Source organism: Hemitrygon akajei, chromosome 20, assembly GCF_048418815.1.
Source record: "Hemitrygon akajei chromosome 20, sHemAka1.3, whole genome shotgun sequence".
NCBI classification, from domain to species: domain Eukaryota; kingdom Metazoa; phylum Chordata; class Chondrichthyes; order Myliobatiformes; family Dasyatidae; genus Hemitrygon; species Hemitrygon akajei.
This window is the reverse complement of record NC_133143.1, coordinates 16,410,094-16,424,150: the sequence shown is the minus strand read 5'-3', so window position 1 is coordinate 16,424,150 and position 14,057 is coordinate 16,410,094. Positions and strand designations below refer to the sequence as shown.

At 41.7% G+C, this 14,057-nt stretch overlaps 1 protein-coding gene across 1 annotated transcript in view; it reads right to left on the bottom strand.

The window, feature by feature from the left end:
* nedd9 (neural precursor cell expressed, developmentally down-regulated 9) overlaps positions 1-14,057 on the bottom strand; it is a 110,675-nt gene that overhangs the window by 41,527 nt on the left and 55,091 nt on the right. The window contains exon 2 of the mRNA XM_073023915.1: positions 7,383-7,835. Within this exon, the coding sequence (XP_072880016.1) occupies positions 7,383-7,835 (453 nt within the window). The remainder of the gene's footprint in view (positions 1-7,382; positions 7,836-14,057) is intronic.

The window sequence follows — 14,057 nt, the reverse complement described above, 5'->3', positions numbered from 1 at the left end:
AGTGCACCATACTATTAAATTCACTTTTCTCTAACTTGTTGCAAAGTACGTAGTTTAGTAACTGACTGATGACTGGAATAATTATATACCCTTCATAATTTTCCAGGAGTCTGTCCATTGTTTCCTGCCCCCAGACATTGTATGGAGTCTGGTGCCTTGTCATTATAGTGTCTGTAGCCATTCATTTGATATGGTAATTACACTATTCAAAATCCTCTACATCAGAGAGGTTCTCAACCTTTTTTATGCCAAAGACCAATACCATTAAGCAAGGAGCCCATGGACCCCAGCTTGGGGTCCTGATTTAAATACTGTATGTTCTGCTTTTGAAACCTTCCATCAGTTTTTATTCAGAGACTGGCCCAAGTAAATGGAGAGATTAGGAACCTGACACAAACTTGGGTGGGCAGAAATTTTCACTGAGAAATCACCAGGTTTACTGACATAGAAATGGGCTTTTAATCTACACACAATCTTTGCCACGTATTTACCTCTGACAGAATTTTAGTAGTGTTGTAAACATATAATTGACTTTTTAAAAGCTTGTCTTGAAAAAAATCCTTCTCATGGGTCATGGGTTAAAGGTAAAAGCTGAAATATTTAAGGTGAACATGAGGGGAAATGTCTTCATTCAGAGGGTCATGAGCGTGTCGAACAAGCTGCCAGTGCAAGTGATGCATACGAGCTCAATTTCAATGTTTAAGAGAAATTTGGGTAGGTACATAGATGGGAAGGGTATGGAGGCTATGGTCCAGACACAGGTCAAAGGGGCTTGGCACAGGCTAGCTGAGCCAAAGGGCCTGTTTCTCTGCTGTACTTTTCTATGACTAATCAGGCAACATGAAATATTAGTTAGTACTGAAATACAGAATCCAGGCCACCCCTGGGTTATGAATGCCTGACTTATGGATATCCATGCCCATGAAAACACTCCCATTATGTTATTAAATTCAAAAGTCCAATGGACATGTTTATTCTTAAGAACAGCAGAACAAGTTTCTTCTCTGTGTGTGTCTCTCTCTCCTCTCCCCTACTTTTAGTAATTATTCTTTCTAATGTCTTAATTGCTTTTGATGTTGTTCATTGCAATACGCTGGAGTAGGGATTCCCAACATTTTTTATGCCATGAATCCATACCATTAACTGAAGGGTCTGCGGACCCCAGATTGGGAACATCTACTAGAGACCAGGTTACCATATCAAAGTGAGTTTTGTATAATTTCTGACTAACGACTGAGATTGACTTAGGACGTCTGCAAAACCAAAACCCATTCAATAGCCAGGCACAGTGTGTAAATGTAGCTTAATTTTTCAAAATTTTCGAAGACCATCTAATTCCTATAGGGGAGTTAATACTCATAACTTGCATCACTTTCAAGAAAGAGCCTTATATCAATGGTACATGGGAAGAGAATCGTTCTTTAGTACTGAACACTTTCCTTCCTGAACCAGTCTCTTACTAGGAATATTGATCTTACCTTTAAACCATTCAGAAATCAAATGGATTATACATTTCCATAAGCTTCCCAGACATCAAATACATGGAAAGTATCTAAACACCTTCACCAGTTGCTGTCACTGCTCAGCTATTTGATTCAAACTGAAAAGGTCAAAAATGTACATACTGTAAATCTGAGATAAAAGAAGGCAAGAATGCTGGAAAATGTAGCTACCATCTCTGGAAATAAACAGAAATACATTTTAGACAGGTAACTTCTTGTTAATCACTAGTCTGAAAAGTAAACTCCCATTCTCATTCCATTGATTCTGCCTCTCCTGCCGACTATTACTAATGGATCCCATTTTTAATTGATGACCTATTTGCATTCAACTTAGTGGGTGCTACCAGCCAATAGTGCAACACAGAATAGAATGGTCAAGAGATTAGTTGATTGGTCTTTGATATGTCACAACCACGGCTAATTCTCTGTTCAGTTCCTACATTTCTTATATTTATTGTGAGAGTATAGCAGGTATTACATAAGAAATAGGAGCAAGAGTAGGTCATCTGGCCCATCGAGTCTGCTCCACCATTCAATAGGATCATCACTAATCTGGCTGTGGACTCAGCTCCACCTGCCTGTCTTTTCCCCATTGCTCTCAATTCCCCTGCTGAGCAGAGATCTATTGAACTGGGACTTAAGCATATTTAATGCAGTAGCCTCCATTTCTTCCCTGGACAGAGAATTCCTACTCTCTAAGAAAAGTAGTTTTTCCTATCCTCCATCCTGAATCCATTCCCCTGAACCTTAAGGCTATGTACCCTAGTCCTTGTCTCACTTACCAGTGGAAACAATTACCCTGCCTCTATCTTATCTATCCTGTTCATAATTTTTTTCATGTTTCTATAAGACACCCTCTCATTTTTCTGAATTCCAATTAGTCCCAGGTGACTCCTTCATCTCCAGAATCAACTTTGTGAATCTCCTCTGCATCACCTCCAAAGCTAAGATGTCTTTTCTCAAGTAAAGAGAGCATGAACTGGACACAGTATTTCAGGTGTGGCCTTACTAGTACCTTGTACAGTTAAAGCATAACCTCCCTACTCTTAAATTCAAACGCTTAAGCAATGAATCTCAACACTCCACTTGTCTTCTTGATAGCCTGTTGTACCTACAAACCAAACTCTGGTGACTCATGCACAAACGCCCCCAAAGCCCTTTACATAACAGCACACTCCAATCTTTCACCATTTAAATGACAATTTGATTTTCTATTTTCCCTAACAAAATAGATGACCTTGTATTCACCAACACTGTATTCCACCTGCCAAACTTTTACCCACTCACTTAACCTACTGTATCTATATCTCTCTGCAGACTCTGCATAATTTGATTTTCCTCTCTATTTAGTGCCATCAGCAAACTTAGATACATTCACCGAGTCTCCCCTTACAAATTATTAACGTATATTTGGGTTACTGAGTCTGTGCCTATTCTCACAGTAATCCAGCTCCTTGTAGCTACATTATGGGAGTGATACCTGAATCCATTATTGCCTCTATTCCCTCAAAGATTGCAAAATATTAACACCAAATTTGTGAAGTTTTTTTAAATGCTTGCTGAGTACCATTTGGATTATTGCATTCAGCAAATATTGTTCTGTAATTATGTTGCTATTGTGTCTTTAATAATTCTTGTAATAAACATACAGTGTCTATAAAAAGTCACCTTCCCCCCCCCCCCCCAGAAGTTTTCATATTTTATTGTTTTACAAAGTTGAACCACAGGGGATTTACATTGGCTTTATTTGACACTGATCAACAGAAAAGACTCTTTTGTGTCAAAGTGAAAGCAGATCTCTACAAAGTGATCTAAATTAATTACAAATATAACACACAAAATAGTTGATTGCATAAGTATTCAACCCCTTTAAGTCAGTATTTAGTAGATGCACCTTTGACAGCAATTACAGCCTTGAGTCTGTGTGGATAGGTCTCTATCAGCTTTCCCCATTCTTCTTTACAAAACTACTCAAGTTCTGTCAGTTTGCATGGGGATTGTGAGTGAACAGCCGATTTCAAGTCCAGTCACAAATTCTCAATTGAATTGAGGTCTGGACTCTGATTTGGGCACTCCAGGACATTAACTTTGTTGTTTTTAAGCCATTCCTGTGAAGCTTTGGCTTTATGCTTGGAGTCATTGACTTGCTGGAAAATAAATCTTCTCCCAAGTCCTAGTTCTCTTGCAGACTGCATCTGGTTTTCCTCCAGGATTTCCCTGTATTTTCCGCATTCACTTTATCCTCTACCTTCACAAGCCTTCCAGGGCCTGCTGCAGTGAAGCATCCCCACAGCATGATGCAGCCACCACCATGCTTCATGGTAGGGATGGTGTGTCTTTGATGTTGTGTGGGGTTTGGCTTAAGCCAAACATAGCATTTCATCTGATGGTCAAAAGGCTCAATTTTGGTTTCATCAGATCATAGAACCTTCTTCCAGCTGACTTCAGTGTCTCCCACCTGCTTTCTAGCAAACTCTAGCCGAGATTTCATGAGAGATGTTTTCAACAGTGGCTTTCTCTTTGCCACCTTCACATAAATCTGTGACTGGTAAAGCACCCAGGCAACAGTTGTTGTATGTGCAGTCTCTTCTATTGCAGTCACTGAAGCTCGTAGCTCTTCCAGAGTTGTACATGTAGTTGTAGTTGTAGTTGTCATAGATCTCTTGGTGGCCTCCCTTACTAGTGCCCTTCTTGCCTGGTCAGTTAGTTTTTAAGAACAGCTGTGCCATTTTTTGATGACTGAACTTTACTGTACTCCAGGGATATTCAGTGACTTGGAAATTTTCTTGTATTCATCTCCTGACTTGTGCTTTTCAATAACCTTTTTGCAGAGTTGCTTGGAGTGTTCTTTTGTCTTCATGGTGTAGTTTTTGCCAGGAGACTGATTCACCAGCTGTTGGACCTTCCAGGTACAGGTGTATTTTTACTGCAATTAATTGAATCACCTTGACTGTGCACGGTGATCTCCATTTAACTAATTATGTGACCTCTCAAACCAATTGGCCGCACCAGTGATAGTTTGGCGTGTCATATTAAAGGGGAGAATGTTTATACAATCAATTGTTTAGTGTTTTATATTTTAATTAATTTAGATCACTTTGTAGAGATCTATTTTCACTTTGACACAAAAAAGTCTTTTTCTGTTGATCAGAGTCAAAAAAAAAGCTCCTCTCTTCATCCACTCAGAATGAGAGTGGCTTCTGACAACATTGGGTATGCAGCAACTAATGTGATGAATATACAGTCCGATTCTGGTGCAGGCACCAGTGGTGGGAAACATCAGAGCAGTTTATTCCTTTGGATGTTTGCTGCCAGCTAGCAGGGCAGAAAGGTTTACCCTCTCATCTGAAAGAAATCACCCTACTCTCCCTTAAATGAGTGGTTAAGAACTAGAGAAGATGAAATCTGGAGCAAAAAAAAAACACAAACTGTTGAAAGAACTTAGTAGACCTGTCAGCATCTGTGGAAGGAAATGAACAATCGACATTTTGGGTCTGGTCCTAAACACTGACACTCCATCTCCCTTCCCATTCCTTCCTAGCCTAATCTGCTGAGGTCCTCCAACAGCTTGTTTCTTTGCTCTGCTTTCCCTTAATATTGAACCAGATTATCTGCTTAAACTGTGGAGTAATGGTCAGATAAATGAATGCTACTCTGTATACAGGACCACACCAGGGAGAAAAGTGATTCCGAATTAACACACACAAAACACAGTCAACGTTTCGGGCTGAGACCCTTCCAAACGTCGACTGTACTTCTTCCTATAGATGCTGCCTGGCCTGCTGCGTTCCACCTGCATTTTGTGTGTGTTGCTGGAATTTCCAGCATCTGCGGATTTCCTTGTGTTTAAGTGATTTTGAATTAATACTTTTCCAAGATGATTTTCCTTTTCCCTTACAAGCTAATTCCACAGACTTCTTACTGAATGATGCCTCTCCCAGTGGGAGTCCACACAAGAAAAAACAAAATTTTCCATTGATTGCAAGGTCACCATGTCATTCTGTGTTCTATGCCAGGAGTAAAGAGCTGAATAATTGAACCATTAGAAAGTATTTCACTTTAAAATGGTTTCTCCCAATTGCAGGATTTCTCTTTCTAATCAGAAAAACAAGGAATAAAAACAAAAATTTCATATAGGAACAGTTTATTGCAGCTATGGGCTAGAAATGAGAGTGAAGCTCTGACAAGATACTAACCAGATCAAAGAAAGGAAGGTGTTGGCAAAGCTTCAGTGGGAGCTCGCTCTAATTATCAGCACCAATTCCAGGGGATAAATTCAGAAGCAAAGGCTGGCCCTGCAAGGAAAATATCTGATCTTCCTGCCAATATAAACTGCAATGAAAATGGAAAGTGATACTTTCCAGCCAAGCATTTCCTGATCAGACCTTTCGCTGTCTGCTTGGTTTCAGTACAAATCACACCACCATTTTAATTTGGCACTTCTGTATGGCAAATTGGTCGCCCTTCTGCTATTTCTCGTACTTGGAAGCACAGACGCTGTGACCTGCACTAAGTGCTACCACCTGTAAAACTCAGTCTTACCATTCCCCACACCCAATCACCACTGCAATCAGTTACTCGACTTTTCCACTTGCCTGAAATGAGCCTGCACGGTCCAAAGAAAAATAACAGCTGTGAAGCTGCTTACCACATTTTAATTGCACAGGCATTTCACTGTAAATAAAAGCTCTGAAAGTGATTCACCAGCCCATGTGCAAAATATGAAGCACAGACGTTACAACAAATAGAATCACCAAGCTTAAAACTGACAGGAATACCGTCTGCTCAGGGAATCTCGACATTGAAGCCAACCAGACTCTTAAGATGGTGTACTTAACGAAAGGCTCTTTGACCTAAAGTATTGACTGAGTTTCCCTTCCCACTGATGCTGTCTGATCTCCTGAGTATTTCCCAGAATTTTATAGTTTTGTTAAATAGAATGGTAGAATTCTTGCCTTCGAGGGTTTATGTTCAAACATCAATTTTGAGGCTAAAATCTGTTGTACAGCACCAAAGGAATGGCAGGAATGTTGTAATGTTCAGCCTGGTGTGTCTGCTTGAGTGAGCATTAGAAAATTCCATGACACCAGAAAGAATTCTTGTCTCACTTTCCCAGATTTCGTCTGGTGATGCTGCACATGATGATCATGTAACAATTTCTGAACGACTATACTGAGACTGCAACAGACCCTGGCTGAAACCTCTTGCAGTCATGTCCCAGTGGCTGAGGTTCATAGAATCACAGCATAACAGAACTTGGAAACAAGCCCTTTGACCCAACTCATCCATGCTGACAAAAGTGTTAGTTCCATTTGCCTGTGTTTGTCCCACATCCCTCTAAAACTTTCCAACCTATTTATTTATCCAACTGTTTTTTTTTGAAAGAATATTGTTATTGTACATGCCTCAACTACATCACCTGGGAGTTCATTCCACATCCCACCTTGTGTATGAAAAAAATGCCTCCCAGGTCCTTTTCAAATCTTTCCTCCCTCTTACTTTACAACTATTCCCTCTAGTTTTTGGTTCCTTTCTTTCTGGGAAAAAGACTGTACATTCACCCTGTCGAGGCCCTTTATGATTTTTATACCTCTAAGATCACCCCTCAATTCTCCCACATTTCAAGAAATATGGTCCTAGCCTCTATAACACAGGATCTTGAGACCTGGCAACATCTTCTTAAATCTTCATTGTACTCTTTTCAGCAAAGATGTCCTTCTTTTGGTAATGTGACCGAAACTGTACACTATATACTAAATACATATACATACATCATGTACAATGCCAGAGGTTAAATCGAAGTGGATTTGATGCCTTTTTGTAGCAGGTAAATGAATTGGAAATCCCACGCCAAGACAGAAGCTGTAAAGCAAGACCTACCTTACTTATAGGAGGGGCACCCTCAGCTCCCCAGGCACTCCTCTGTATAGATGGTGGCACCTGATAAGTCTCATGTCCTTGTGCCGCATAGCCCGAAGCAGTGGGAGGCACCTGGTATATGCTCTGACTAGCATGAGAAGGGGGCACTTGGTAAATAGGATCTCTGAAAGGGCTTCCAAAGCCGGAAGAGTCTTGCAGGCTGGTGGGTACCTGATAGGCACCTTGTGTTTCCACAGCAGATGGCTCATTTTGAGAGCTGTCATAAACAGGTCCAACTAGGAGTTTGAGCCGGTTGCCAGGCGCGATGCCTTGTCGTCCATGCAATGAACAAAGCCACCATCCTTCTAACCCGCCAGTATTCTGTTCAATCACTGTCAATATATCGCCCTTGCGGAAAGACAGCTCCTCTGGCGATTCAGGTGCATTGTCATACAATGCCTTGGCCATATAATTCTAGAGACAGAAGGAAAACAGCAGGACATTAGTGATGGGATCAAAGTAGCCTTGGAAAGTTAATGATTTAATTTCTCACTTTAATACTCCATCCCACTCTAATCCATTTGTCTGTTACCTCCAAGACCTAATGCAAGTTTGAGAAACAGCAATTTATCTTCTGTCTGGGAATGCTGCAGTCTTCTAGACTTACATAAAAAGTTTCTGAACAAGTTCAGGTATGTTGTTATGTTATTTTAGCAATAATGGTATGTTAGCATTGTCTATGTTATTGCTTTCTCTCTCTAAGTCAGATCTGACAATTTCTGCTATCAGTTATCCATTTATTATACTGGTTTTAATTCTTATCTCATTATCAACATGAAGTTCACACTATGCAAAGTTTACTGTGACAGAGGTCATCTGGAGGACAACTAGAGGCTAGATATTTTGAAGGGGACCTGCCCTGGTCACTTGGCCAGCATTGGGATCTGACCAGAGTGGTCCAGGGCAGAGTGGCAGCTGTTTTCTAAACATCTATTGCCAAGCATTATGAATGATGTTGCCTTCTGCTTCTTTTCTCCTTCCACCTCATCTACCCAGTTCTTCCTACGCTTATTCCAGCAGGTGAAACACATGCCTATGAAACAAAATCTGCTGGGCCTGTGCTTCACAGCATTTTACTCTCTAACTGCTGTCATTAATCCATTTTCCACAATCCTGGCCTCACCCAATCACCTGTATTCCCACTGTTTAAAACAGGACATTCTGCAGATGCTGAAAATCCACAGTAATGCACACTAAATGCTGCAGGAACTCAGCAGGTCAGGCAGCATCTATGGAAAAGAGTAAACAGTCGACATTTCAGTCCGAGACCCTTCATTCCTTTGTTTAATCCATTTTCTCTGCACATTTTCTGTAACCTAAAACTGATGTCCCTAGCTGTGACAGTTGTTGCCTGACTGGTTCACACTTTCCAGCATTCAGCTTTGATTTGCAGAACAATACCTATTCTGTAAAAGGACTGGATGGTTTGGAGTTTGTAAAATGTGTGCAGGGTAGTTTTTTGCAGCAATAGAGGTACCGACTAGAGAAGGGGCAATGTTGGATCTCCTGTTAGGGAATAGGATAGGTCAGGTGACGGAGGTATGTGTTGGGGAGCACTTCGGGTCCAGTGATCACAATACCATTAGTTTCAATATAATTATGGAGAAGGATAGGACTGGAGCCAGGGTTGCGATTTTTGATTGGAGAAAGGCTAACTTTGAGGAGATGCAAAAGGACTTAGAAGGAGTGGATTGGGACAATTTGTTTTATGGGAAGGATGTAATAGAGAAATGGGGGTCATTTCAAGGAGAAATCTTGAGGGTATAGAATCTTTATGTTCCTGTTAGATTGTAAGGAAAGGTTAAAAGTTTGAGAGCGCCATGGTTTTCAAGGGATATTGGAAACTTGGTTTGGAAAAAGAGAGATATCTACAATAAATATAGGCAGCATGGAGTAAATGAGGTGCTCGAGGAATATAAAGAATGTAAGAAGAATCTTAAGAAAGAAATTAGAAAAGCTCAAAGAAAATACGAGGTTGCTTTGGCAAGTAAGGTGAAAATAAATCCGAAGGGTTTCTACAGTTATACTAATAGCAAAAGGATAGTGAGGGATAAAATTGGTCCCTTAGAGAATCAGAGTGGACAGCTATGTGTGGAGCCGAAAGAGATGGGGGAGATTTTGAACAATTTCTTTTCTTCGGTATTCACTAAGGAGAAGGATATTGAATTGTGTAAGGTAAGGGAAACAGGTAGGGAAGTTATGGAAACTATGACAATTAAAGAGGAGAAAGTACTGGCACTTTTAAGGAATATAAAAGTGGATAAATCTCCGGGTCCTGACAGGATATTCCCTAGGACCTTGAGTAAAGTTAGTGTAGAAATAGCAGGGGCTCTGACAGAAATATTTCAAATGTCATTAGAAACGGGGATGGTGCCGGAGGATTGGCGTATTGCTCATGTGGTTCCATTGTTTAAAAAGGGTTCTAAGAGTATACCTAGCAATTATAGGCCTGTCAGTTTGATGTCAGTGGTGGGTAAATTAATGGAAAGTATTCATAGAGATGGTATATATAATTATTTGGATAGACAGGGTCTGATTAGGAATAGTCAGCATGGATTTGTGCGTGGAAGGTCATGTTTGACAAACCTTATTGAATTTTTTGAAGAGGTTACGAGGAAAGTTGACGAGGGTAAAGCAGTGGATGTTGTCTATATGGACTTCAGTAAGGCCTTTGACAAGGTTCCGCACGGAAGGTTAGTTAAGAAGGTTCAATCGTTAGGTATTAATATTGAAGTAGTAAAATGGATTCAACAGTGGCTGGATGGGAGATGCCAGAGAGTAGTGGTGGATAACTGTTTCTCAGGTTGGAGGTCAGTGACTAGTGCTGTACCTCAGGGATCTGTACTGGGTCCAATGTTGTTTGTCATATACATTAATGATCTGGATGATGGGGTGGTAAATTGGATTAGTAAGTATGCAGATGATACTAAGGTAGGTGGCGTTGTGGATAATGAAGTAGGTTTTCAAAGCTTGCAGAGAGATTTAGGCCAGTTAGAAGAGTGGGCTGAATGATGGCAGATGGAGATTAATGCTGATAAGTGTGAGGTGCTACATTTTGTAGGAATAATCAAAATAGGACATACATGGTAAATGGTAGGGCATTGAGGAATGCAGTAGAACAGAGTGATCTAGGGATAATGGTGCATAGTTCCCTGAAGGTGGAATCTCATGTGGATAGGGTGGTGAAGAAAGCTTTTGGTATGCTGGCCTTTATAAATCAGAGCACTGAGTATAAGAGTTGGGATGTCATGTTAAAATTGTACAAGGCATTGGTAAGGCCGAATATGGAGTATTGTGTACAGTTCTGGTCACCGAATTACAGGAAAGATGTCAACAAAATAGAGAGTACAGAGAAGATTTACTAGAATGTTACCTGGGTTTCAGCACCTAAGTTACAGGGAAAGGTTGAACAAGTTAGGTCTTTATTCTTTATTCTTTTTATTTAGTATTAGGTAATGAACCGGGTCAGGTCACAGATCTGTCAGTGGGTGAGCATCTGGGGGACAGTGATCACCGCTCCATGACCTTTAGCATTATCATGGAAAAGGATAGAATCAGAGAGGACAGGAAAAGTTTTAATTGGGAAAGGGCAAATTATGAGGCTATAAGGCTAGAACTTGCGGGTGTGAATTGGGATGATGTTTTTGCAGGGAAATGCACTATGGACATGTGGTCGATGTTTAGGGATATCTTGCAGGATGTTAGGGATAAATTTGTCCTGGTGAGGAAGATAAAGAATGGTAGGGTGAAGGAACCATTGGTGAAAAGTGAAGTGGAAAATCTAGTCAGGTGGAAGAAGGCAGCATACCTGAGGTTTAGGAAGCAAGGATCAGATGGGTCTATTGAGGAATATAGGGTAGCAAGAAAGGAGCTTAAGAAGGGGCTGAGAAGAGCAAGAAGGGGTCAGGAGAAGGCCTTGGCGAGTAGGATAAAGGAAAACCCCAAGGCATTCTTCAATTATGTGAAGAACAAAAGGATGACAGGAGTAAAGGTAGGACCAATTAGAGATAAAAGTGGGAAGATGTGCCTGGAGGCTGTGGAAGTGAGCAAGGTCCTCAATGAATACTTCTCTTCAGTATTCACCAATGAGAGGGAACTTGATGATGGTGAGGACAATATGAGTGAGGTTGATGTTCTGGAGCATGTTGATATTAAGGGAGAGGAGGTGTTGGAGTTGTTAAAATACATTAGGACGGATAGGTCCCCGGGGCCTGACGGAATATTCCCCAGGCTGCTCTACGAGGCGAGGGAAGAGATTGCTGAGCCTCTGGATAGGATCTTTATGTCCTCGTTGTCCACAGGAATGGTACCGGAGGATTGGAGGGAGGCGAATGTTGTCCCCTTGTTCAAAAAAGGTAGTAGGGATAGTCTGGGTAATTATAGACCAGTAAGCCTTACGTCTGTGGTGGGAAAGCTGTTGGAAAAGATTCTTAGAGATAGGATCTATGGGCATTTAGAGAATCATGGTCTGATCAGAGACAGTCAGCATGGCTTTGTGAAGGGTAGATCATGCCTAACAAGCCTGATAGAGTTCTTTGAGGAGGCGACCAGGCATATAGATGTGGGTAGTGCAGTGGATGTGATCTACATGGATTTTAGTAAGGCATTTGACAAGGTTCCACATGGTAGGCTTATTCAGAAAGTCAGAAGGCATGGGATCCAGAGAAGTTTGGCCAGGTGGATTCAGAATTGGCTTGCCTGCAGAAGGCAGAGGGTTGTGGTGGAGGGAGTAGATTCAGATTGGAGGGTTGTGACTAGTGGTGTCCCACAAGGATCTGTTCTGGGACCTCTACTTTTCGTGGTTTTTATTAATGACCTGGATGTGGGGATAGAAGTGTGAGTTGGCAAGTTTGCAGATGACACAAAGATTGGTGGTTTTGTAGATAGTGTAGAGGATTGTCAAAGATTGCGGAGAGACATTGATAGGATGCAGAAGTGGGCTGAGCAGTGGCAGATGGAGTTCAACCCAGAGAAGTGTGAGGTGGTACACTTTGGAAGGACAAACTCCAAAGCAGAGTACAAAGTAAATGGCAGGATACTTGGTAGTGTGGAGGAGCAGAGGGATCTGGGGGTACATGTCCACGGATCCCTGAAAGTTGCCTCACAGGTAGATAGGGTAGTTAAGAAAGCTTATGGGGTGTTAGCTTTCATAAGTTGAGGGATAGAGTTTAAGAGATGCGATGTAATGATGCAGCTCTATAAAACTCTAGTTAGGCCACACTTGGAGTACTGTGTCCAGTTCTGGTCGCCTCACTATAGGAAGGATGTGGAAGCATTGGAAAGGGTACAGAGGAGATTTACCTGGATGCTGCCTGGTGTAGAGAGTATGCATTAAGATCAGAGATTAAGGGAGCTAGGGCTTTACTCTCTGGAGAGGAGGATGATGAGAGAAGACAAGATATTAAGAAGAATAGATAGAGTGGACAGCCAGCACCTCTTCCCCAGGGCAATCCCCAATACAAGAGGACATAGCTTTAAGGTAAGGGGAGGGAAGTTCAAGGGGGATACTAGAGGAAGGTTTTTCACTCAGAGAGTGGTTGGTGCGTGGAATGCACTGCCTGAGTCAGAGGTGGAGGTAGACACACTAGTGAAGTTTAAGAGACTACTAGGCAAGTATATGGAAGAATTTAAGGTGGGGGGTTATATGGGAGGCAGGGTTTGTGGGTCGGCACAACATTGTGGGCCGAAGGGCCTGTAATGTGCTGTACTATTCTATGTTCTATGTTCTTTGGAGCGTAGAAGGTTGAGGGGGGATTTGATAGAGGTATTTCAAAATAATGAGGGGGATAAATCGAGTTGACATGGATAGGCTTTTTCCATTGAGAGTAGGGGAGATTCAAAAAAGAGGACACGTTTTGAGAGTTAGGGGGCAAAAGTTTAAGGGTAACACGAGGGGGAACTTCTTTACTCAGAGAGTGGTAGCTGTGTGGAACGAGCTTCCAGTAGAAGTGGTAGAGGCAGGTTCGGTATTGTCATTTAAAGTAAAATTGGATAGGTATATGGACAGGAAAGGAATGGAGTGTTATGGGCTGAGTGCGGGCCAGTGGGACTAGGTGAGTGTAAGTGTTGGCACGGACTAGAAGGGCTGAGATGGCCTGTTTCCATGCTGTAATTGTTTTATGGTTATTGACAAAGAACTTATTTCATACACAAGTACATCAAGGTAGTAGAAAGGAAATAAAAAACAGAATTCAGAGTTACAGTTACAGGGCAAATGCAGTGCAGCTCAACAAATAAAGTGCAAGTGTCATGATGAGGTCGTGTGAGAGGACGGTTTATCTTTATCAGATAAGAGGCCCATTCAACAGTCTTAAAGCAGTGGGAACTCAGCAGGCCAGGCAGCATCTATGAAAAGAGTACAGCTGATGTTTTGGGCCAAAACCCTTCGGCAGGACTGGAGAAAAATAGCTGAGGAGTAGATTTAAAAGGTGGGGGTAACCACCAGGTGATACAGTAGGTGAAACCTGGAGGGCGAGGGATGAAGTAAAGAGCTGGGAAGTTGATTGGTGAAAGGGACAGAAGGCCATGGAAGAAAGAAAAAGGGGGAAGAAGCAACAGAGGGAGGTGATGAGCGGACAAGGAGATAAGGCGAGAGAGGGAAAAGGGGATGGGAAATGGAGAAGAGGGGAGGGGGAG